Raw genomic sequence first — 24,789 nt, 5'->3', positions numbered from 1 at the left:
AGTTCATTAGAGTCGTATGATTAACGTTGTTAATAGAAGTGTATAGAGAGAATTTTGTTGTTTGTCGAATTTGTATATAGTATATTATTATATGCATATATAATTGTATTGTAATATTAATACAAGTTGAAATGGTGATTTATGAGTACAAGTATATCTGGATATATAAGTAATTTATCCAATTTGATTAGGAAATACAAGTATAGCTGGATACATTATTACTATATTTTTATAAATAAATACTTAAGTTAACATCAAGCCTCAAGAATTATTGGAAAAACTTCACGAAAAAGAAATTGGAATTTTGTTGGCTTTTTCAAATTTTTATACAGTCGAATACTTACCCACTTTAATACATACACACTCTATTGTTTTCATCTTCTTATTTAACAATACTGTATTCATATGTATAGTATAATGGTGTATTTTACTTATTTATTTTTTAACAATAGTGTATCAATTTTTCAAATTGTTGTATTCATATGCTAAAATTGTACTACTTTTAAGTTGTTTGATGTATTAATACATTCACTTTTTATAAATACTTACATCCTTGATATATTAATACTTTAAGTTTTATAAGTAGAAACACCAATCTGAATTCAAAGTATTCATATGTTAATTGTACAAGTAATATATTTTTCTTATTTAGTTATTGTAATTACAACTGTATTAGTGTAATAAAAGATAAATAAATAAACATATGCAAAAACACAGCGAGAAAAAAAGATGAATACTCTATTATATTCAAAATTTTATGAATACCTTTATAATTAGTATTAAGTGAATATATTGTATTTAGGAATATAAATACAACTTATTGTATTATGTGAATGAATCAGATATGCATACAATATTTAATTATTAGTTGGTGATTTAATAATGAAAATATAAGTGATTTAGGAACATAATAAAAGGCTGACACTTGACAGTTATGGTAACATATCATACTTTATTTAGTGCATTGTCAAATCACTTTATAAATAATTAAAAAAAAATTAACACAAACATACTGCTAGAAATTGACATAAAGTGTAGTTATTTTTAGTAAATAACATATTTATAACTATTGAATTTCAATAACCCTATAAATATAGTCATTTTTGTAAGTTGCTCAACTTACAATACTATGAACCTAGATCAAACTCCTAGTCAATTTAGGGTTAATTACACCATAAAATCTACCAATAAATCCTTCCCCATCAATATTGACTCATTACATTATGTTTTATAGATTAAAAAGTGAATTCGGGAAGTGAAACTCTTACCTTTAGCTGCAAGAATGGTGGAAAATGAGTTGGAATAGACCTGGGGTCGTTCTTTAGCACAAAAAATCAAAAAGTGTCAAATAAGATCAATTTTGGGATTTTATTTACAATTTATTTCGTGTTTGTCCCGCTTCAGCGGCACCCATCCCATTGTAGCGGCGTCGCTGCAGCGGCACCTATCCCGCTGTAGCGGCGTCGCTGCAGCGGCAGCTTTTGAACTAGTGAGTTCCGTCTAAAAAAACCCAAAAATCTTATAATTCCATTCCCCGTCTTACCCGCTACAACGGTAATCATCCCTCTGTAGCGGCGTCACTGCAGCAGCATACATCCCGCTGCAGCGGTAGGATCTGAGGCAGTGAGCTCCTAAAGGGAATTTCTATTCCCTTTTTACAACACACTCTTAACCCACTACGCTCAGAAAATACTCTTAACTCTAGGATCAATTCTCTAAGATCTATTATCAAAATTCAACTATGTAAGTTCATATGGATATCTTAACAAGCTATCTAGCTGGTTATGTAATTCATATTTCTGTACACCTTGATGACTCTAATTTCCTACAAATATGAAAAAGTTGGAAAAATCCTAATACTACAAAAAAGTTTTTCCGACTCCGATTTATTCCTCTTTGGCATTTCTATAACAACCAACCCGGTCGTTACAATAGAAATCCATTCTTCATTATACTACGGAAGGTCTTTCCGGATGCTTCATCAATGCAACTATATGACTTACTCAGGAATACTTACGTATGATTGTTGCATTATGAAAGTACACATAGATCAAAATATTAGATTCTAGACTCATATTAAAGAAATATTCTCGAACACTAAAAAAATTAAAAATGAGTCTAACCTAGATAATTCAAACACTCAACAATGACTTGGGACATGAAGAACAACCAATCTATGTTAATAGACATATCTTTTGTAGCTTAAGATATTACTTTTTTTAGAGTAGGTTTTGTTTCATATTATTCAAATTAAGTTTGACGAAAATATTCATAACATTCACCAAATATAATTAGGAGAGTTGAATGAGTAGGTAAAAAAATAACATTAAAAGGACGAAAATCTGTCATAGAGAGATTATAATCATAGCAAACAAAAAAATCAATGCAGTTGCAAGGAGAGAACAAAACAGCGAGGAAAAACATACATTAAAGGGAGTAAACTATGAGATATCTAAAGATGATAACAAATCATTTTAACCAAAAAAGTTCCTATGTTTTAAAATAAGGTACCTCAAAACAAATGACTAACACTTCAATCAACTTTCAATCCTTAAAGTACTCATAATATCCAGTGATAAAATTTAGTAAAAATAGATAACAATATAAAAACCAAAAGATATGGGCATGCAAAGTTATTAACTCTTTGAGGATTTTCTGAAGAACACAAAATCGCATCCTTGTATGTGAAGGAATAACGTTGTTGATAAAAAATTTGAGATTTGTTAGGGCTTTTTTTTAATGTATCTTCAACAATTTTAGTAGAGAAAACTTTCTTAAATATTCAATTAACATTTGTTATTTAATTTGTATTAACAAATACTTATAACAGTAACTTTGCATAAACATAAACAATAAAGTTTAAAGCATATATTCAAAAAGAACAATTAATAAAAGGCTAAACTCATCGATGACCCCATAAAGTTAGCACCAACAAGACACGTCAACTGAGTTTTAGACAACTTATGACATGCCCATTGTGTCATTTTGAAACTTCGTTAACAATCAAAAAACGTTAAAAAATGTGTATAATTCACTCGCTTATGACATGGCATGATGACAAATTATGAGAAGACATGTGTCAATTTGGTTTAAAAAATAAAAATAATTATAAGAAGAAGAAGAAAGAAAAACCATTTAAACTTACGTTTTAAAAATATTTCTTAAGAGAAGACTTCATTTTCTAGAAAGTCATTTCAATGACTCATATCTGAATATTTTTGCAAGAAATTAGTGTTCTGTCGAAAAAATTGAGGAGATTCAGACAACTTTCCAATAATGTCTCATATTTTATTTTATAACTAATAATTATAATTCTAAATAAAATATGTTTTGGTGTAAGAGACGGAGAGAGAGACAGAGAGAGAAAGATAGCAACAAAAATGGTGGATCTCCATCTTTTCCGGTGAGGTAGTGATGTTATTTTTTAGATCTTATTTTTTAAAACAAAAAAGCTTTTTTAAGTAATTTTTAACAGTTTATGATTTTTAAAAAAAAAATTCACACACACACACACACACACACAGACACAGACACACACACACACACACACACACACACACACACACACACACAAGTTCATCTTAAATTAATCTTAAATTAGTCTTTTCAGTAAACATACACACAAGTTCATCTTAAATTAATCTTAAATTAGTCTTTTCAGTAAACATACTACGTAATAATTAACAGCCGACAAAACCATGGTCCTTATAAGTGTAGTACTCTTAATTTTGAATCATAACAGAAATAAATAAAACAAAGACTTTTGAAGCTCTTAAATTTATGTGTATTAAACAGCGTTAAGCGACAAATCATATTCTGTCACTATTTAACATGAAAAAAATATACTTGTTTTCTTCCCAATACAAAAGATTATTAGTAAGTATAATTGCAAATTAATTATTACATCGATAACCTAAAATAGTCTTTGATACATCTTTTGAATTATACACATTTTTTCAACACCTCTTAATATTCTCTTTCATCAGAGCTACTCAGTGAATAAGTATCACAAAGACAAAGGAGTCATTTACATTATGATGATGCTAAGACTAACCAAGCTTCAAGGACTTGCTGCACGCTTTTTTATACACTTCATATTTATTGTAGTTTCAGATTTTTAAATGTAGGGCTTTTTGCAAGCAAAAATGTCTATTATTTATAAGTGGAAAGTGTAATAGTCTAGATTCTTAGAGTTTTCATCAGAATCACACATTATTTTGATGTTGCTATTCGAAGAGTAAGCATACTGATAAGTTTTCTTGAAATTATATGACCCTTTGTAATATTTTTAATCATTTGCTCCAATAATAGGTGGTGAAATTTAACTTTGAATGACCATGCTACTGAGGATGGATCTTTAGTGTTGGTTGTAAGTTGTGAATGAACTCCTAATCTTTAACTCTTACATTTGCCTATGTCAAATTACAAAGAATTTTAAATTTTATGTGTTGGCTCATTTGCACTTTGAGCCCCTATTTCGTGCTGCTCTTCAATTATGTCCCTCCTAAGAAATTATTTTCTAACAGAACACATGGTTTTATTTCTGTATCATAATATCTTCCAACTTAATGTTCAGACATAACTTCATCTTCTAAAGTACTTATTTTCGACTAGACTTCCTTTTTATATGATAGGACAACAAAATATGAAATCATGTTTCTTGCATATAACATTGCTAAAAGCTCTTGCTACAAAAGATTATGTACAACTCTTCAAATTTTTTTATTAATGTATTACTATATAACATTAGAGATAAAGTATAGGTCTTTTTGCTATAACAGTACAAGATACGGCCACGATGAATATTCATGTAGTTTAGTGCTTAAGCCTAACTACCCCCATTAAGTACTAGACCAATGGGTCCACTAGCCAATTATTACTTCATATTCACTTAACTCAATCTATTTCCATTCTTCAAGGTCTAACATTAGAAGCATGTATAATAGATCCATACTTATCCAGTTGCAAGAGTGTTTCAATATAATATAAGGAACAAGGTATTGTAATGGAAAAAAGGATAAAATCCCATAAAGATGAAAATGTTGTCACCTGTAAAATTTCGGTGACTGAAATAATGTCAACCCAAATTGTTTCTCAAGGACCTGTTAAGTTTTCTTTCCTTTTTGGGAATTCATCATGCATTCGGTAAAATAGTACACATGAAAATGAGCTTTATACAATATAGGCAGATTCACCAGATAGCCTAACCTCACTTTTATGTGTCGATTTTTAATTAGTTCTACGACAAAGTTCTTTTGTTATTGTTTATTTTCAATCGTTGGATCCACTTATTATTACATCTACCACTAAACACATTGATTTTCTTTGTATTCCATCTTTTCTCCTTTACATTCATTTCATGTATATATATCTACTACACCTGAATATACATAGACAAAACAAGGTACCTACCTCTAATCGGGTACTCTTCTAAAATATCAATGAGATCGAGGTCGGAGCTTGGATCTGGATGCCCAACAAAGGTGACAATGTAGCTAATGAAAGATTCCCCATCTATCCATAATCATAAATGTCCGCAGAACGCCGTCCATACTAGACAATCAATGTAAGACTTTGGAACCGAATCAAAAACCAACTTCAAATTATGGAGCGAAACCCACGGTCGTCGACGTAACTCGTGAAGCCATAACATCAGACAAATAAGGATAATTATCATGGGAGCAAGTGTTTCGCCTAGCTAAGGACCAGACTATCATACTCAAGTATGCTACACTAGTCTACAAGGATCTAAGACAGTCGAGCAACGTCGGGGAAAAACTAAGGCCTATGTGTTCCGAATCATGTATTTCTAAGACAATCCCTAGTCAAACCTAAACTAAGTCCCAACATGATTCAATAAACACTAATCAAGCATATATATGTACTACACATAGAAAAAAGGGTCAATTAATAACACATAGCATGCTCACAGCTACTCGATAATTTTTGAAATAGGCCGAAAACACCATTTCTAAACACCTATGCATGATTCAGTAACTACCCAACCCGAATTCCAACAAATCAACATGCATTAACATTCTCGAGTTTAATCTAAGAGAGGGAAGACGTAGCCTACTTGTAGGTCGATCATGTGCGCTACAGAATCACTTCTTCGGAGCTTTCCCTTTCTGAACGGCCTCATAACGTTGTCATGCTATAAACAATATAGCCACAGCGTTATTATGGTCATTTTGACACTAGAATTGTAAGAAACAGAGTCATTTTGGTGTCAAAAAGGGAAAACTGGAAACTACACTAGAAATTCCAAAATTAACCCCAAAAATAGGGCATAATCAGTCTTGAGCTCATGCATAGAACTGCGTCACAATTTGCAGCTCGAAAATGTCATAATATCAACGTGCAACCAAAACCCCAATTTTCTCAATAACGAGAAATGAGAAAGCACTTGAATCAGTAAATTTACCAAAAATGGGATGTCTATAGTGAATTCCAACAATATGACAACGTTCGCCTCGAAAAACCACTCAAAATATTCACTAGAATCATCAAATTCGAACTTAGAATGAGGGAGAAATCAAGTCCAAAAATATTCCAGGAATTGAGTTCACAAAGTAAACATGATAGCTGGTGAAAGCAAAAATTTACCTTAAATGAAGGTCCCAAAGAAGCTTCCAAGCTTACCAACACGTTCTCCTCAAAAAACTCACAACCGAGCCTCTTGAATCACCTAATGATCGCAGTTTTAAAATGAGGGATGAAAGGTGAAATGGGCTTTTAAAAGGCGAATCTGGTCACTTAAAAGCCCAAAATTCAGGTTTCTAAGAGCCCTAAATCTGGCTGCTAAAAGTGCTTTACCAGATCTCAACTTTTGCTATTTTTTTTGTCTCCGACGAGTCGCTCAAAATTCTTTCGGATCCCGTGTGCGCATACAAACTATGCTACCTTACTAAATTCGACGATCAGAACTCAATGGAGCTGTAAAAACTTTCATACGAGATCATCTTGACAAAAAAGTGGGTCACACACCCAAAGGCCATTTTTAACCAAAAATCACTAAGGGGATAGAAATGAGTCTAGAAGCATCGGGAGTCAAACGAAAGTTGTTCCAGACCAAACTAGGCATTCCACGGCTAACCATGGTGTCAGAATTTTCATTCAGGCACGTTTTGACAAAAGTCAACCTTAGGCCAATTTCAAAGGCTAAAATGCTTAATGGTCCAAACTCGTACCGAAGGTCTCGATACATGCTACTATCCTAATGTGGTTATTCTAGAGTTGATGGAACTGCCAAAATTCCTTTTCTGAGGTCTTTTACCTAATGTTTTGACTAAAGTAAACTATTCAAGTTTCAAAAGCTCTAAATTTGGGAAACGAGCATAAAACCCAAACGAACAATCAGGAGATCGAACAATCAGTGCCAGCAAGTCATAAATGACTTGGGGTCGCTATAGGAAAGCTCTAACCGACAAAAAGAAGGTAAATACATAAAAATGACCTAGAGGGTCATTACAACATCCACTACTTAAAAAAATACTTTCGTCGACGAAAGTAAGAGTCAAAAAGTACATGAAGACTCAAATAAGTCGGGGAAATGCTCTCGCATCTCCTGCTCGGTCTCCCAGATAGTCTCCTCAACTGGGCGATTCCTCCAATGGATCTTAACAACAGGAATAGCTCTCGGACGCAATTGCCTGCCATCTTTGTCAAGAAAGGCAACTGGATCCTCTATATAGGTTTGACGATCATCCAACTTAATTGAATCATACTGAGCACAAGATATTCATATGGAACAAACCGACATAGCATCCAAACATGGATAACTGGGTAGGTAGCCGATAGTGCTGGAGGTAAAGCTAACTCATTCGCAACCTCGCCAACTTCTCTCAAAATCTCAAAAGGGCCTATATACCTGGGGCTAAGCTTGCCCTGCCTCGTAAATCTCATCATGCCCTTTATGGGCGATACTTGGAGAAATACTCGATCATCAACTGCAAACCTCAACAGTCGACGCCTGTGATCCGCGTAACTTTAATGTCTACTTTGAGTCGTCCTGAAAACCTATCCTTAATCACCCTTACCTGATTGAGGCTATCCTGAATCACCCTCACCTGATCCAAGGCATCTTGAAGAAAATTTATACCACGCGGCCTAGGCTTTGTAGACTTAAACTAACCAACTTGAGAGAGACGATGCGTTACGCCATATAAGGCCTTGAACGGCGCCATCTGAATACTAGGGTGGTAGTTGTTGTTGTATGCAAACTCCGCCAAAGGCATGGAGTAGTTCCACTAACCTTCAAAATACATAATACGGACCCATAACGTATCCTCAAGGACCTGAATAGTACGTTGTGACTAGACATCCTTCTGCGGGTATATATTGTGCTAAGGTGGACACGGGTGCCCGAATCCTCCCAAAAAGCCCTTTAAAAGTTCGAAGTGAATTGTGATCCCTGGTCTAAAATAATAGAAACAGGCACTCCATGAAGACGAACTACCTCCCGAATGTAGATACGAGCCAACCTCTTGGCACTGAAGGTAGTACGAACAGGAAGGAAGTCTGTTGACTTGGTCAATCGATCTACAATGATGCAAATGTTGTCAACACCTCTAGAATTTCGAGGCAACCGCACAATGAAGTCCATAGTGATATGCTCCTACTTCCACTCCGAAATGGGTAATATCTAGAACTTGCCACCAGGCCTCAAATGTTTGGCCTTCACCTGCTGGCAACATAAACAACGGGATACATAGTCGGCCATATCTCTCCTCATACCGCTCCACCAATATACTGCCTCAAATCACGATACATCTTAGTTGTGCTCGGATGGATGGAATATCCCACAAATTGAGTTCACAAAGTAGCCACGATAATAGGTGAAATAAATAATTTACCTCAAACGAAGGTCCCAAAGCAGCTTCCGATCTCACCAATGCGTTCTCCTCAAAAAATCTCACAACCTAGCCTCTTGGATCACCCAGTTTGGAGCTCTAAAGCTCAAGATATCACACTTTTAAAATGAGGGTCGAAAGCATAAATGGGGCTTTTAAAAGGCAAATCTGGTTGCTAAAAAGCCCAAATATATGATTACTAAAAGCCCAAAAAATCTGGTGCTAAAAGGGCTGCACCAGATCTCAGCTTTTGCCTTTTTAGAGTTTCTGACGAGTAGCTCGAAATTCGTTAAGAATCATGTGCGCACATAAGGACTATGTTACCCCCACCAAATTTGACGTTCAGACTCAATGGCACTGTCAAAATTTCTATACGAGGTCATCTTGACAAAAAGTGGGTCCTACACCCAAAGGTTATTTTTAACCTAAACCACCGAGGGGCTCGGAATAAGTCTGAAGGCTTTGGGATTCAAACAAAAGATCGTTTCCGACCAAACTCGACATTACGGGGCTAACCGCGCTGTCAGAATATTCATTTAGATGTGTTTCCCAAGAATGTTTAGCAAAGTCAACCTTAAGCCAAATTTCTAAGGCTAAAACACTTAATGGTCTAAACTTGCAATGAAGGCCTCGATACTCGTGTTAGCCATGCAACTAGCCTAATTTGGTCATTCCGGGGCTGATGGAATAGTCAGTGCCATGTAGGAAAGCTTTAAACTATGAAAAGAAGGCGGGTACACAGAAATGCCTGGAGGGTCATTACACCACGCTACACAAAAGCTTGATCAGGAACTCTCTGTATATAGAATTACTAGTTTCTTTGGGTGATTTTTTTTTCTAGCATCAGGCACTCATATGTTTCTGATGTATGGTGCATCATACATGTTTGAAGTGTTATAATGTGCCAGAACCGCAAATTCTTATTGTTATGCAGGTCATATGTTTCTGATGTATGGTGCATCATACATGTTTGAAGTGTTATAATGTGCCGGAACCTCAAATTCTTACTGTTATGCAGGTAGGTTATAATATAATGTTTGAAGACGTAGGTGTATTCTGTATCTACCTTCTTTTGCTCTAAGTTGCCTCTTCACTTCCATTATAAGTTGTTTTAGTTTCCCCGTGTAAAGTATGATTGGTGATAAGCTTGTTATCTTTGATGGTAGAAAGTAGATTGTTATCCTTTGTGTAATGCTCTGACTTGAGTATACAACTCTGTTTAGCATTTGTGTAATGTTGTGTCATAATTTGTCATTTCTTGTTTTTCCTTTAGGTCTAGCAGTCGGAAACAGCAATAAGCTGCAAATTGAATTATTTACCACCAAAACTAAGACCCACAATTTCATACACCTACTCTTTGTAGTTCATTCACTTTCCCCATCAAAGGGGCTAGGGAGATGGGGGGAAAAAATAACTGCAACATGTACCATTACCTTGTACTCACCGCGACATGGCAATCGCAAAGATACTAGCAGTAGAAATCCCTTCCGATAGAGATCAAATTGGAATATGATTCTGGTACAGTAATGTATTGTACAGCCCGAATTAAATTAAAACACGACAGGACATTAGCACAATGGACAAAGAAAACTTTTTCCTACTGCCAAACAGTTTCAACTACTTCAGATCTTCTATCTTAGCCAAATGTTAAAATAAGGAAACTCTTGTAGATGCTCATGAATTTGGCCACAAATGCTGCAAAAACAAATCAAAGACGAGGAACCAATAAGCTCGAAGCACATCAAACCATAACCGTAGGTTAACAAAATCACATCTTTAAATAACAGTCAATCCTAGTACAAATATCTAGAAGAACTATTTAACTTGAGCAACAAAAACTGTGATACTGAGCAAGTTTGGTCTGTAGCTTAAATCTTTATGACACCATTAAGTGTGAACATGTATCATGCTTCTCCAATTAAGTATATCTGCTTCGGCCAAACAGCAGACTATACAGTCATACACCTGCTGCAAATACATGCTAAAGAATGGAATTAAGCAATCCCTTGCTGCCAAATATTATCTCCCTGATTGTTACAATTGGACTATCATCGTCACTCACTCTTAATTTGTGTATGGCTCTTAATTGGATCATTTATGGGTGTAAAGAAAAATCAACTTTTAACGTATATTGAGCCCCTTCCCCTCCAGTGACCAACTTTGAGTTAAATCCCAAACTAAAAAAATTGCTCCATGACCCATTTGATATGCACAACTTTGGGATAAGTTCCTTGGTTTTTTCTGCTCCAAGTTACAAATGAGAGACTAAGGGGTCGTTTATAGAGTGTATTAAGGAAAATAATGCATGCATTAGCCTTGTGTATTACTAGTACCTTGTTTGATATTCTTTTTCAACATATGTATAACTAATCGCATTAGTTATACCCGGTTGTTTATTAAGGTGTGCATTATTAATACCATGAATTTCTAGGTATTAGCAACGCAATGGTTTTAATGCATGCATTAAAATGATAAAATACTCAATTATCCCTCAAAACCTTTTTTACATCTTTTCCACCATAAAAGTGGAGGATATCTTGTCAATAATTTTTTTAATGAAATACATACTATTTTAATGTATCAAACCAAACAATGCATTAAAATAATCTATGTATAATTAATGCAAGCATAACTAATAGATGCATTACTAATGCAAGCATTACTTATACACTATTTAGCATTATTCTCATACACTCTACCAAATGACCCTTAAAAGTACTTAGACTAATAAGTAAACAACAAACTAATGTCTTATTTCCTACAATCAGGCACCCCTAGTAATTGAAGAAACATTCCTTAGCTTCAATCATTCTGTAGGTGTCCATCAAAACTCTTCCACACTAACATACACTCCAGTCACACATAAACACAACTAACTCATGAAACGGAGAAACTATGCTTATATGAATAACCCTTTGTGGATGTGCTCACTGTGATGGGATTTAAGTATATTTAATTACACAGTTCAACACAATATAAACTAAAATATATATAAACAAAACTGTAAAGTTGATCCCACAAGCAGAAAGCTCATAAAAATTTTCCCTGCCATTTTCCCAGCTTCTGGTATTGTCTGTTGGTGATAAATATCATATCCATATCTTGTTTTATTGACAAGATTTCCGAGCAAAGCATAATAATACCTTGGTGATATAAAATGTGAGAAGTAATGAAGCACGCATCTTTATTGCTCAGACTCTTCAAAAATGTTGACTGCTGAATGTTAGATCTTCAAAAGTAGTGCATATTTGGAGGATCCAATACGGGTGCGGCAGTGTTTCGGGAGAGCCCGAGCACATAACATGGAGAAAGGAGGGCATTGGCTGGAGTATCCAAATACCGAAATGGTGCAACTAAAATTAACAGGGGTAAGCTAATCAAGTACTCAACTTTGTCTTTTTCACAGCGAAGGGACATATTGAGCTCATAGAAAATCCATGTGCAATATGATTGAAAAGACAACTTAGGTAATTTAATTTACATCCTGAGCAACGGTTGGTTGTCCTTGACAGTAGCTTATCAGGAAGTTTGCATATCATATAAGAAACCTGGAAGTAATTTGAATCCCATAGAAGTGCTTATGTCTCTAAACTCAACTCACGACTGTCTCAACTTTGGGAGTCCATTCATGCATCCATTCCTCAAGTCAGTATATCAACAGTTTCCTTAAAATTGATATTTGGCGCCAAACATTCAACTGTGACCTAAATCACCTAACATGCAACCCCAAATAGGACATCGCTCTTATTTAGTACTTCCCAGAATGTTCCTTGAGACTATTGCTTTTATTCTCCTATATATCAACCCCCAAAAGGTTAACGGTTCACATGCTAGACATCCCTTTGCCTCTGCTAACAGTATTACTTCTTCCTTGTGTTAAAAATAGTTTTACTTCATTTTTTTAATTTGCAATTTTCAAAAGTTATTACTGTCAATGATGACGGATGTAACTTATAGATCACTTTCAAGCTTTTCCAACATTTCTTTTTCATAGGTTGGTAAAAAGGTTCATTCACACCAAGGTGGTGTTGGGAGATTACAGCAGGGATATTACGAAAATCTCAGTTCCTCTCTACTCTAGCATGTGAGGCAACTGAGGAACTCCTATAGACTATCTACATCATACACCTTCCGAGATTGAGCACTTTTTAACATGGAATATGGTTTGATTCAAGTAAAGTTGAAAAGTAGAGAGATATGATTGCATATTAGGGCGTCTCATTAGAAGAAAATGAGAAGATCAAAAGTTTCTAACAATCATTTCCCTTATTCGGCAAGCAAAACAGAAAGGGAAAGGAAAAAGAAAAAGAAAAACTGAAAACACATTTTCTAGAGGTGGCAAGTTTCTCTCCTAGTAGGATGACAAAAGACATGAAATCTATTCGGTGAACTCATCCATGATAAATAATACTACTTAGCATTCATTGATATACAGATAAGAAGGGCATGCTTGTGAAAAAAACATCCCGCATTCACGCAAGGTTCCAGGAAAGGGTTAGACCCCAAGGGGTCTGACGTACACAGCCTACCCTACTACAAGCATTAGTAGCTGCTACAACGGATCATCCATATACAAACAATATCTTTGTTTGAACATTGGAGCGGGGACAGCTAGCCCACCAGGTATCTGCTACCTTACACCAACACAGGTACCGAGTAACTCCATCCACCAAGAGTTGGACAGATAGAAAGAACCTAGTGTTTTTGCTTCATCGGATTTGGACCTAAGACCCTATGATTCTCAACCCACTATACTGACTATTAGAGGTCACACCATTGAGTGCTCATCCAGATATCATACCATACTGATACAATATCTCCACCATCATGTTCCTCAACCTACAATTTTTTTATATTCCTTATGCACTAAAATCAAATGTTTTTTAATGAAAAACTGAAAATTATCATTCTTTTTTTGGATGAATATAGTGTTTGGGACAGCTTGTGCATACCTCAACTAATGTCACGTGGTAACTGATACCTCAAATTTATCATTCATACTACTAACTTCAAGCTTAAACAAGAACTAACGATATTTATGAATGGAGAGAGTATGGTACGGCATACACCGAGTTCTTATAATAATTTCTCACCCTACCCATACACATGGCTGGTTCTGGAATTGTAATCCTCACCTTCCCCTTATCCGTGGTTCCAAAAGTTACAATCATGATACAAGTACAATACATGCAAATATTTACAGGTTGAATGAGAATCCATCCCGATCTCCAAGCAAAGATAAATCTTATTTTCTTTTCAGTTTCTTACTTCAACAAAGGTACCCTTCGGTTTTCTTAAACCAGATAATGCATATTATAAAAGCTGCCTTGGCATCCCAAGGGAGGTACATCAACATACCTAGTGTGATCACACAAGTGGGATTTGAGAATGGTAGTGTGTACGCAATCTTGCCCCTACGTTGTGAAGGTAAAGAGGTTGCTTTCGATAGACCCTCAGGCTTAAGTAAAGCATAATAATAACAAGTATAGAAAGGAAATACAGTAGTGAAGAAGACATTGTAAAAATAAAGTAGAAGAGAGCAGTAGCAACAATAAAAAATACGGTAATAGAAGTAGAGGAAACAACAAGTGGTAATAAAAAAAGAATAAGACAGTAGAAAAGTAATAATTGGAACAATACTGATAATGTAAACTAGTCAACATTCGACTACCTATCAACATTTTACCCTAATCCTCGACCTTCATACCCTCTTATCTAAGATCATGCACGCAGTAAGTAAAGTTACAACTAACACGTGTGTCATATCCTATCTAATCACCTCTCCGCACTACTTAGGCCTACCTCTACCTATCCTCATACCTACCAATTACCATAGTCAACGTCTCACATCTCCTCACTAGGTCATATGTGCATCTCCACTTCACATGCTCTCACCTCGTCCGGAATTTCTTGGTTCCTAATCGTATCTCTCTTAGTATGCCCACACATCCATCTCAATATCCTCATGTTCGCTACTTGCATCTTCTAGACGCGTGAATTCTTGACCAGCCAATACTATGCTCCATACAACATAATTGGTCTAACAATTACTTTATAAATGTTACCTTTAAGCCTTGGTGGCACATTCTTATCACACAAGACATATACATCGCCAATCACCCATTTCTTGGATTATCGACCTAAACAATAAATAATCCAAATGCTTCTTAACGCGTGATATTCTCCCAGGCTTCTGCTCCGATCAGCTCACTATCCAAATATAAATATAAAATCCCTTTAATACTAGCATCCTATTAACCCCTTCAGACTGAACTAATCATGTGCAAATCCTATCTACAGATCAAATATGTGGCAGAAGATTTTTCAAAAGAAACATTCCAAAGCTCTTAGACGAACAGAACAACACCAGTATTCAAAAATTAAGTTCACATAAAAATTTTAAAAAAAGCAGACAAGAAATCACAGAAGTCGTTTATAAGTTACTTACAGCAACTTATATTTCAAACAATGTATGAGAGCATAAACAACTGAGAGATCAAGTAAAGGTAACATAGAAAATCAGCATCTGAGAAAATAGAGCTCAACCAATACAAAGCAGCTAGTCAAAGCTGTTTTCTGATAATGCTCAAAGTTGATTTCTAACTAAAAGGATATGCAATACCTTCGAGATGAAATATAGCCTTCTGTCCAAGACGCATCCTATGCTCCTGAAAGACACACAATTTCTTAAGGAAAGTTTTAAGCTATTTCATTATAAAACAACAAACATTAATTTATGCACGAGAAAAATGCAGAATTATCAATACACTAGAAGTGCACATAACCTAATGGCTGATTCAACAAAGAACATATAGCATCCCTTTACATCTCTCAACAAACATTAATTCTGAGTTCATACATTGACTTGAATCCTAACTTATACTTGGTTGTAGTACTACAGAATGATTGATCATTCAAGCCAAACCATAAGGGAATGGTTGGAGTAGTCCGACCTTTAGAAATTCCTTTGATTCCTTAACCCTCATCGACTTAATACGAAACATTATGTAACTCGATAACTTACATAATGAGCAGCCCAGTTGGACACCTCATGCTTCAACTCTGAATCCAGTTTCTTTAATAGTTCAAAAAGTAGCCTCTGCAGTTGAAAGCAGAATCATTCAAACATAAATGTTTGTAACACCTTACAGAGTAGAAGGTAAAGCACCTGGAAAAAGATCTTACCTTCAAAATAATTTCAGGGGGAATACAATTAGTTAGAAGCTCATATAACTTTCCTCTTACCTCAAATAACCTGTAATAAAGAACATTGCAGTTCATATAAGGACGCAAATGTATATTGTGTAGTTGTGTGGTGATAAGCACAATTAAGACACATGTCTTGTTCAGATTGCCCATGGGAAGTTACCCACCTCCCTCCTTCCTAACTTCGTATGAAAGATGATGATTTCTTTGCATGAATAATAGTTGAATATCTTAAATGATGTGAAAAACAATGTAAGCTCAAAAACACACAGTTTTCCTTTTTTCAACTTATAGTGAGGGTAGAATATTGTTCCTTTTTTATGAAGTAAGTTCTTGTGTTAAAAAGCATCAAGAAGATACATAAAGCTTTACACAAAGAAAGGTTAAAACTCCAGAGACTGCAAAAACCTAATATTGTTCTAGTAATTATTTATTTTTCTTGATGAAGGCAATATTTTGTATATCAATCATCAGCTCAGAGCGGGTAACCAAAAATTTACATCATATCCTATATCCACAGGAGTGTGCCTATGAAACAAAAACATAAAGAAAAAAGCAAAACTATCACCAGATCCTCCATCATCTTATAAGGATCCTGGGATATCTACCATAGCCACAGGATCATCTATATACTCTGAACTACATTGTTCTAGTGTTTCATGTGCTTGAATATTTGGATTTTGCCTTTCAACTGAACATTTCTTCTGGCTCTGCTTATTAAAGAGCATGCAATTCCGTCTTTTGACATTTAATGGGAAATAGGTGAGGAAATTTGTGATGCAACACTATGCATTATTGGTTGCATATGGAATGAACAAAAAAGGAAATGATTTAAGGGAGTATCAACCATTGTTCATAAAGTATATGTGTTTGTTTGGTGCATCCAAGGTAATGAAAAGGGCTTAAAGAATTTAAAGGATCTTCACTTGGAGATGGAGACTTCTGTAAATCGATTGCAGCAACTATTCATTCTTTTTGCTTTTTTTTTTTAATTTTCTTTTGTTTCAGTGAACTAGTTTTTCAAAAAATCCTGGACAACTTTTTAGAAGTTTGGAGACAAATTGCTTATCTATATGTGACTCGCTCGCTCAATTGTCTGTGCTTTACATTACTGATTTATTAATCAAATAAGACATTCAGATCCTCAATTTGGAAACTACTTCAGAAACTGAGACAACAAATAACTACTAACTTTAACAGAAGAAAGCAATCAACAAATTCCATGACAGGATAAATTTCAATATGCCCCCTTTTGACTTCTTACCGCCTCTTTTCTACTTATAGGCGAAGGAGTGTCGCCAGGGCTTAAGCCCAAAGCACAATTACAGCATGCTGTAGTGAAGAAAGGCACAATAGGAAGAAAACATAAATTAGCATGTGTAATGTAAGAAAACTAACTACAGGTATGTATGGATTATGGTAAAAAGAACTACAATAAGTTAAATAAATGAAGAAATGGCCCTATCAATCAAGTTCGGAAACCTTTTTAAATTAGATGCAGAGATGCAAATTAAGATTCTAAATCATAAAAGCAACTAGTTTTCTAAAACTAATTTCTAATTTCCTATTTCTAGTCACTAACTTCCCCATTTCTAGTCATTCATTACATTACTTGAAATTTAATCTTGCTTTGCTTGCTTTTTTATGACAAGAGAAATCCGCAGCCGCTAAGCTTTGGATGCGCACAGGATAGAATCCTCACTCCTATACAATAGCTCACAAATCACACATGAGAGGTAACCCGCACTAGGCAAGCCCGGTGAGACGAGCACAACCCAGAAGGCAAACCCCCTGCTTTCTCTGGCATGGGGTATCGAACTTGAGACCTTCAACATGGGAGTCTCAACCCCAAACCACTGGGCCACCGAAGGTGATCATGTGAAGTCTTATAGGTTTCTCTCTGTTTTTATAACATACTCCTCTCTCAGCACTCAAAAGCCAAGTGTCCTCTTAAATTTACAGCTCCCTTCTCTCAAAGTCGAATCTCCACTTGTCTTGAATTCCATGTCGACCTCTAGTGGCAGAACTGGACATTCAAAGAACAGTTTATAGAAGCACTAGCTGAATATTAAATACCCTATTCATATTAACTGTCAACAGTACCTTTTAGGGCTCTGCTCTTTCATTATGTCCGATGCAATTTCTGAAACATATTGCTCCCAGTCCATTGGAGGTATAGTTTGGTTGTTTGTAAAGGGATACCTTGCACAAATAAAGAAGGGGTCAACAAGTGCATAAAAATACTTTGGTGCAAATAATATACCATAAACTCAGAATTAACAGCCTAAGCTAGCAAGAAACTAAAATAAATCAGTATCCAGCAGTTAAAGGGCTCAACTGTTGAACACGGCAAGACTCAAATGTTAAAACTGCCCTTCTCAGATTCCTATTTGACTTTTCCACAATGCGGGCTGCAAAACCCTGTGGAAATTGAAGTCCTTCTTTTTTGGCAATAAATTCCAAAACACTAACAATCTGTCAAACAAAAAAGATTAACAAGAAACAGTTAGGAATGCGATGAATAATCAAAGGACCACATGTCAACAATTCTTTGCTAAATGACTGACTAGGTCGTATATATACTTTGATTCAGAAAAAATCTTATTCATCAAAAACTTCCTGATGGTCCCACACCAAAGTCAAAAAAGCATTAGGTCAAGTAGAGTCACAGGTCCTAAGGCAACCAGGCTTTAGTCTAGTAGGAGTGCAGAACGTGATGTGTAGATTAGGTGCAAGGGCTTGAACACTGCTGCGGAAAAAGTCCTGGTATTTAAGTGGAGAAGGGTAAGGTGGATCAATTATTCAATGAGCTTCAAACAAGGCCCACTACCCTTCAGGGATTTCTCAATTATGAGGGGACAATGTCACAGGAAAAAAATAACACATGCGTTATGGTCCTTCAGTTGACGTATTTTCTTAAGTTAAAACTTTCATCTTATAAATGTTTCCTGGACAACTAGAACATGTCAGTGGAATAACTCAAATTAGCATATCCGTAATTAATCAAAAATAAACTTAAATAAGATCAATTCATACTTGAGCAAATGTTCTTATATATTTTTTACTTTTTTTGAAAATTGATTAAATTACAACAAATGTTCTTACATTTCATCCAAGTATAACCAAAAAAATTTAATTGTAAAGAAAATTTAAACAAACTCATGTGACAATTCTACAAATAACTACTGCTCTCGTACTGTTAGTGCTGAACTGTGTGATCATCTCCTCCAAAAGCTTAAGTTGTTAGAGAAGTCACACTATTATTTATTTAGTTACATCTATAACACGCCCTCTCATGTGCAGACTGCAGACTTAATTCTTTTTTCATGAGCCAAGCACATAGATATTACTTTTAATAATGGGTGATGGTGAGACTGACCCGGGACTTGTGCGTGCTCTAATAAATGTTGAAGTTTGTTTTATCTAATTTAGAAGCTTAAGCAATTAAAAAGTGCACAATATTATTATTTACGTATATCTCCAACATTTAGTTGTTCTAGTTACTCTATTCACTAGATGAGTCTCCATCTTGTTTCTAAGGCACAAATTGGTATAAAAGACCAAAGACTGCTCAAACTATGTTCAAGGATGTATGGCACCCTTTCCTCAAAAAGTGTCTTTTCCTGTGGTAAGCGAATAGCCAAAGCAGTTGAAATGGCATTTTCAATCCACCATGTCTAAGCTAGCACAACATTTAACTTTACTTAGCACCTTTTTTGGCGACAATGAATGTCATTACAGGGAAATTCTCACATGAAATAAACCCTGGAGAAAAGACCAGATAAACACACTAGTCTAATGCAAGCCCGAACCAAGAAAATGCAGCTAATTGTTAAACAGCACATACACTTCTACTCTTGATCTTGTAGTATGAAAACCAGAAAAAGAAAAGGAAAGAAGACAATGTTGTAATATTAGCAGTGGCACAAACCAGAAAGATGGTGAAAGAAAATATATCAACAGTGGGACAACTGAATTTCACTGACCTCTTCCTCCATTGGTGCATTTATTCGCACATTAAGGCATCGTGAGCGAACTGCTTCAGTGACCTTTGAAGAACTGTTGGAGCAAAGAATCAGGCGACATGATGCACTGTACTTCTCCATTGTTCTTCGAAGAGAATGTTGTGCTTCTCTTGAGAGCTTGTCAACTTCATTTAGCACTAGAACTAATATGTACCAACATGATATCAGCTAGGTACCTTTTACAGCTACTAATGAACAAAGTATAAATAATAGAAGACATTTACACAATGCTGGTGGCAAATAATTGAAATTCCGAAATAATATCTCAAAGCTGATAAGGCATTTCAATAACTATTTTAAATTCCTCAGCTTAACATAGAGAAATCACTATTGAATATCAATCTTCTTGTCCTGTTAACCTTTTGTATGATATATCACATGAAATGCTTCTTTTTTATAAATTATCTATAACAGATCACATGTATTTTCCTTATTAAAAGATAGATTATGGATTTTGTTGTTTTTCATTTATTCATACAAAATATACCTAGTGTAACCCCACAAGTGGAGCCTAGCAAGGGTAGAATGTATGCAGATACCCCTAACTTGGGATGTAGAGAGGTTGTTTCCGATAGACCCTCGGCTCAAGGAAAAGAAACTCAAAGCAGTTTGAAAAACAAATGACAGAAGTGAATAAGAAGCCATGGCAAATACCATAGAAAGCACGACAAAGAAGTCTGAAAAAAGTAACTACAACAAATAGTACTATGATCGAAGTCTCTAGAGAAGACGGAGGTCATGTCCTTCCACAAACCTGAGGGAAGATGCCAACAGAACAAATCAACGAGAGAACCCTGTTTCTCTCTTTCTACAGAATATGTCTCAAGAAGCAAACAAATTCAAGTACTTGCCTGGTTGGTTCCATTACGAAATGGGTGCACTTCCGAGGCAATCGGAAATTGCGTTGTTAACGAATGGGAAGTAGCAGCTGGGGGGTTGAAAATCATCCAGCTGAGCGACACCCAAACCTTATTTCGCTCTGCTAATGAGCAGCCGGCAGTGAAGACATTTCAGGAGGAAGGAGATGGTTAACTAGCAACTTCTGTTGGAAAGGTAAATAGAGCAAGATGGCTGTGTTGACAAAAGATTCTACGGCAACACGTGATAGTAAATCTGGTGGGCCCTCTGCTCCATCTTTGGAGTGTTAATATATTCAAAAAGGTAGGGAAGATACTTGGTGGAATGGGTATGAAGTTGTTGGTACACCATCTTTCCGACTTGCTAGCGAGTTGAAAATGCTAAAAAGAAATATGAGGAAGTGGAGCAAGAAGATGTTTGGGATTGTGGCAGTTAAGATGAGGGAATTAGAAAATGAGGTGGACAATAAGGAATGTGGAAGGGATGAACGCATTAGAAGATAGGAAGAGAATTAGGAAGGAGATGGAAGAAAGGTAGCTTGCTGCTTTAGCGGTTGCTTAAGAGACTAGTTGGAGTCAAACATCGAGGACATTGTGGCTGGAAGAGGGGAATTCAAATACAAGCTTATTTCATAGGGTTGTCATAGCAATTAGGATGAGGAACTTAATTGAATCTCTAGATGTGAACTGAGAGGTGCATGAGAAGGACGATGAGAAAGTGAAGGGAGCCATTGTAATATTTAGTCAATTAAGGAACGGGATGAGGGAGTGGTCGGAAAGGGGTATAGATGAAGAAGAAGTGCAGGAAGCGGTGGCAAGTGATGGATTCACTCTAGCTTATTTCCAACAGTGTTGGGGGTAGTTAGAAGTGAGTTGATGGAGATCACTGCAGTATTCCAAGATACTAGGAGTTGGGGAGAAGTTCTAGTGCATGACTACTACGCCAAAGAAGGAAGGAGCAATGAGTATAAAGGATTTTAGATATATTAGTCTGATAGGAAGCATTTACAAGATTATTTCTAAGGTGCTTTCTAATAGACTAAAAAAAAAGATTTTGGATAAGACAGTGTCTACTTGTCAGAATGCTTTTGTGGAAGAATGACAAATTCTGGAATCAGCTTTGGTGGCAAACGAAGTGGTTAATTTAGAAAGACGAAATATGACTCGTGTACTTTATGTAAGTTGGATCTTGAGAAAGCTAACGATCATGTGAGTTTGGATTTCCTTCATTAAATAATCTTGATGATGGGTTTGGGGGACGAGTCAAGGCGATGGATCAAGTTTGCTAGAAAGTGTTGCTTTTTATATATTTAATGGGTCAAAGTTGTTAAGACTCTTTTTAATTAGTAGAAACTAGACTAAGTTGTTGAGTCACCTTTAAACCCCTTTTTCCCTTTCGTGTCAATTGGTCTATTCTTGGCCATTTCTTTGATTATCTCTTGAACAACGTATCTGTCCTGAAATCCGGCATCACTTGGATTTAATTCCACATGGTGAGTGCTTGACAATGTTGTGAGCTCCACATCAATTGTCCGAGTACCAGCCTGAGAGGAAAACCCATTAAGAGAGATCAATGCAAAAAAACACTCCTTGCTTTTTTTCCTTTAGCCAAATGTCCCTCAGAGATTACATTTCCCCAAACTCTTAAATATCAAATTCTTGCAGTTTTGACAGATAGATTAGAGGTATACTGGTAGAAAAGCCTCTCAAATGCAAAAGATAATTAGATATTTTTAATTAGTAAATAATGTACTAAAATATTTTTATGAATAAGTACTTTAATTACTCAGTTCCAGACATCAAGTGAATTAGAGTAGTGCTGAAACTGATAGATTTTATTTTGTGAAAGACATGGGAAGAGAATATGAGGAAATAGAGGGGTTCTCGTGTTTTTAACACTTCAGTCCAGGTCATTTTAAATAGCACAATTTCATTTGAACTTAAAAGTTAATGAAAATTGTCTGTTTACATATTGCCTAAACTTCCTATTCTTTAACACTATAATTCACACAATATGTTGCTGACAAACATTGAGAAAATATATATACACACATGACTAAATTAAAACTGGAGAAAGAGAAACAGAAGATTTTTTAAAGAAAAAAAGGGGAATGTAATCAGTCTTCAGTCTCATTGTATTTCCTTCTTTCTTTTTGGAGCAACATGGAAAATGTACATGGATACTCACAATGTCTCATGATTTACTTAATTAGTTTTCTTTGTTTTAATAAATCCAAGTTATTTATTAATACCACATGAAGAAGATGATTGCTTTACAAGAGAAGTACAGTGCTATAAATCAAAATCATCAAAAATCTAACCAACCATCTATACAAGTAGGTACATATGTTGTGCACCAAAAATTTTTAGAAGTAACAAACTAGAACTATTCTTTGTCGCTTTTTTTTAAAAAATATGAGTGTGTATGTGTTACTTGAATGTTAAGCATCTTCCACTATTTTTGTGCATTTTACTTTTAAAAAGGGCAATTGTTATATATTGGAGAAAGAAAAAAAGGAATCAATTGATGTATGCAAATAATAAGAATGCAGATATAAAAAAAAATCACATGCACATATATACTTGCATTCCAAAAGAAAAGAAAAAGAAATTCAAGGAAAAGCTTACATCAACTTTCCAAATCTTGTTCTCAATCTTAACCTGCATAAGTCATCCAAACATAAATTTCAAATTTTTAGATACAGAGAGAAAAAAAAACAATGAATTAAAGAATTACCTTGTCAGCACTTGGACCAAAAATCTGTCTAAGAAGTGCCATAATGAGAGTTTTCTTTCCTGAACCGGGAGGGCCGTAAAAGAGGAGATGAGGACAATCTCCCTCTGAGACCTAATAATAGTAATAAGGGTGATGAGTTTGAGTATATGAAAGAATTGACAAAGTGTGAAGAGATAATTTACCAGTTTACGAAGATTTTGAGCAACATCCTGGTGTACAATAACTTTATCTAATGTTTTAGGGCGGTACTTGTCAACCCACAACATTTCAACCTATAGTTGAAGAGAAATCGTCCTGAAAGAAGATATCAAACACTCTGAATTTTGATTGTTCTTGTTAACACATACAAACACAAAAATGGAAGAAATTTAACCTGATTCGCGACCAATTTTCCTCTGCCAAGCTCACTACTCAGTAGAAGCAGACATTTCAATTTTCCGCGCCAATGTGGGTTTTGTGCTACCATGGGCTACTAGGGTTGGGCCTATTCAACAAACCCACCCACCACCACATAACATGCTTGGGCTTCTGTTTAAATTTCGGATTTTGTTACAGAAATTCCACCTTTTGGTTTACTAATTACTGTTATTTTCTATAAATTTTACAAATTTTCAAAATTTCTCATTTTTCTCTTAAGTCAAAAATTTCCTTAATATATTTGAACCTCCATTAATGTATCTGACCCTCTTTTTAATATATCAACACATGTATCTGACCCTCTTTTTAATGTATCAGCACTTTGATTTTTTGGTCATTAATGTATTTGACCTTCTCTTTAATATATCAAACGCTTATATTATTGTATCCGTTTGAGAGATTTCGGTAATTATAAACTTTAAAAGGATAAATGATAATTTTGCCTTTAAAGTATGTGATTATTGTATTTTGTCCTTAAATTTCAATGAGAAACTTTCACATATAGCCACTCAAAAATAGTTTAATTCCTCTCCATAGTTATAATTTGATGATTACAATTCGTAACTACATGTTATAGGGAGGAGAGAGACGAGCGAGACTGGAGGAGAGAGGAGAGAGGGCAAAAATTGGGAGAGAGGTGAATTGTAAATGTATATCGATTAGATAGTTGTATATTCTATATATATATATATATA

General features: G+C 35.2%; 1 protein-coding gene across 1 annotated transcript; it reads right to left on the bottom strand.

The window, feature by feature from the left end:
- Positions 1-10,257: 10,257 nt before the first annotated feature.
- LOC107023633 (replication factor C subunit 3) lies at positions 10,258-24,192 on the bottom strand. The gene is made up of 12 exons (XM_015224422.2): positions 24,051-24,192; positions 23,860-23,971; positions 23,678-23,788; positions 23,569-23,601; positions 22,316-22,484; positions 20,045-20,226; positions 18,397-18,533; positions 18,162-18,260; positions 16,038-16,107; positions 15,877-15,951; positions 15,475-15,520; positions 10,258-10,547 (listed from the first exon to the last, which is right to left on the bottom strand). The coding sequence occupies exons 2-12, from the start codon at positions 23,941-23,943 to the stop codon at positions 10,489-10,491; spliced, it is 1,065 nt and encodes a 354-aa protein (XP_015079908.1). The 5' UTR covers positions 23,944-23,971; positions 24,051-24,192; the 3' UTR covers positions 10,258-10,488.
- Between the last annotated feature and the right edge of the window lie 597 nt (positions 24,193-24,789).

The sequence above is a fragment of the Solanum pennellii genome, chromosome 1, assembly GCF_001406875.1.
Source record: "Solanum pennellii chromosome 1, SPENNV200".
In the NCBI taxonomy this organism is placed as follows: domain Eukaryota; kingdom Viridiplantae; phylum Streptophyta; class Magnoliopsida; order Solanales; family Solanaceae; genus Solanum; species Solanum pennellii.
Note: the sequence above shows the minus strand (reverse complement) of the source record. Positions and strands in the feature narration are given on the sequence as shown.

Bases quoted from the DNA above. Each gene is read 5' to 3' on its own strand.
- LOC107023633 (XM_015224422.2), bottom strand. From the start codon at position 23,943: ATGTTGTGGGTTGACAAGTACCGCCCTAAAACATTAGATAAAGTTATT. The intron at 20,227-22,315 runs GTGACTCAACAA...GGTACATATTAG, and splicing joins AGGGAAAAAGGGGTTTAAAG to TTCTAGTGCTAAATGAAGTT. The intron at 10,548-15,474 runs GTATTGCATATC...TTGTTTTTGCAG, and splicing joins GGCTATATTTCATCTCGAAG to CATTTGTGGCCAAATTCATG.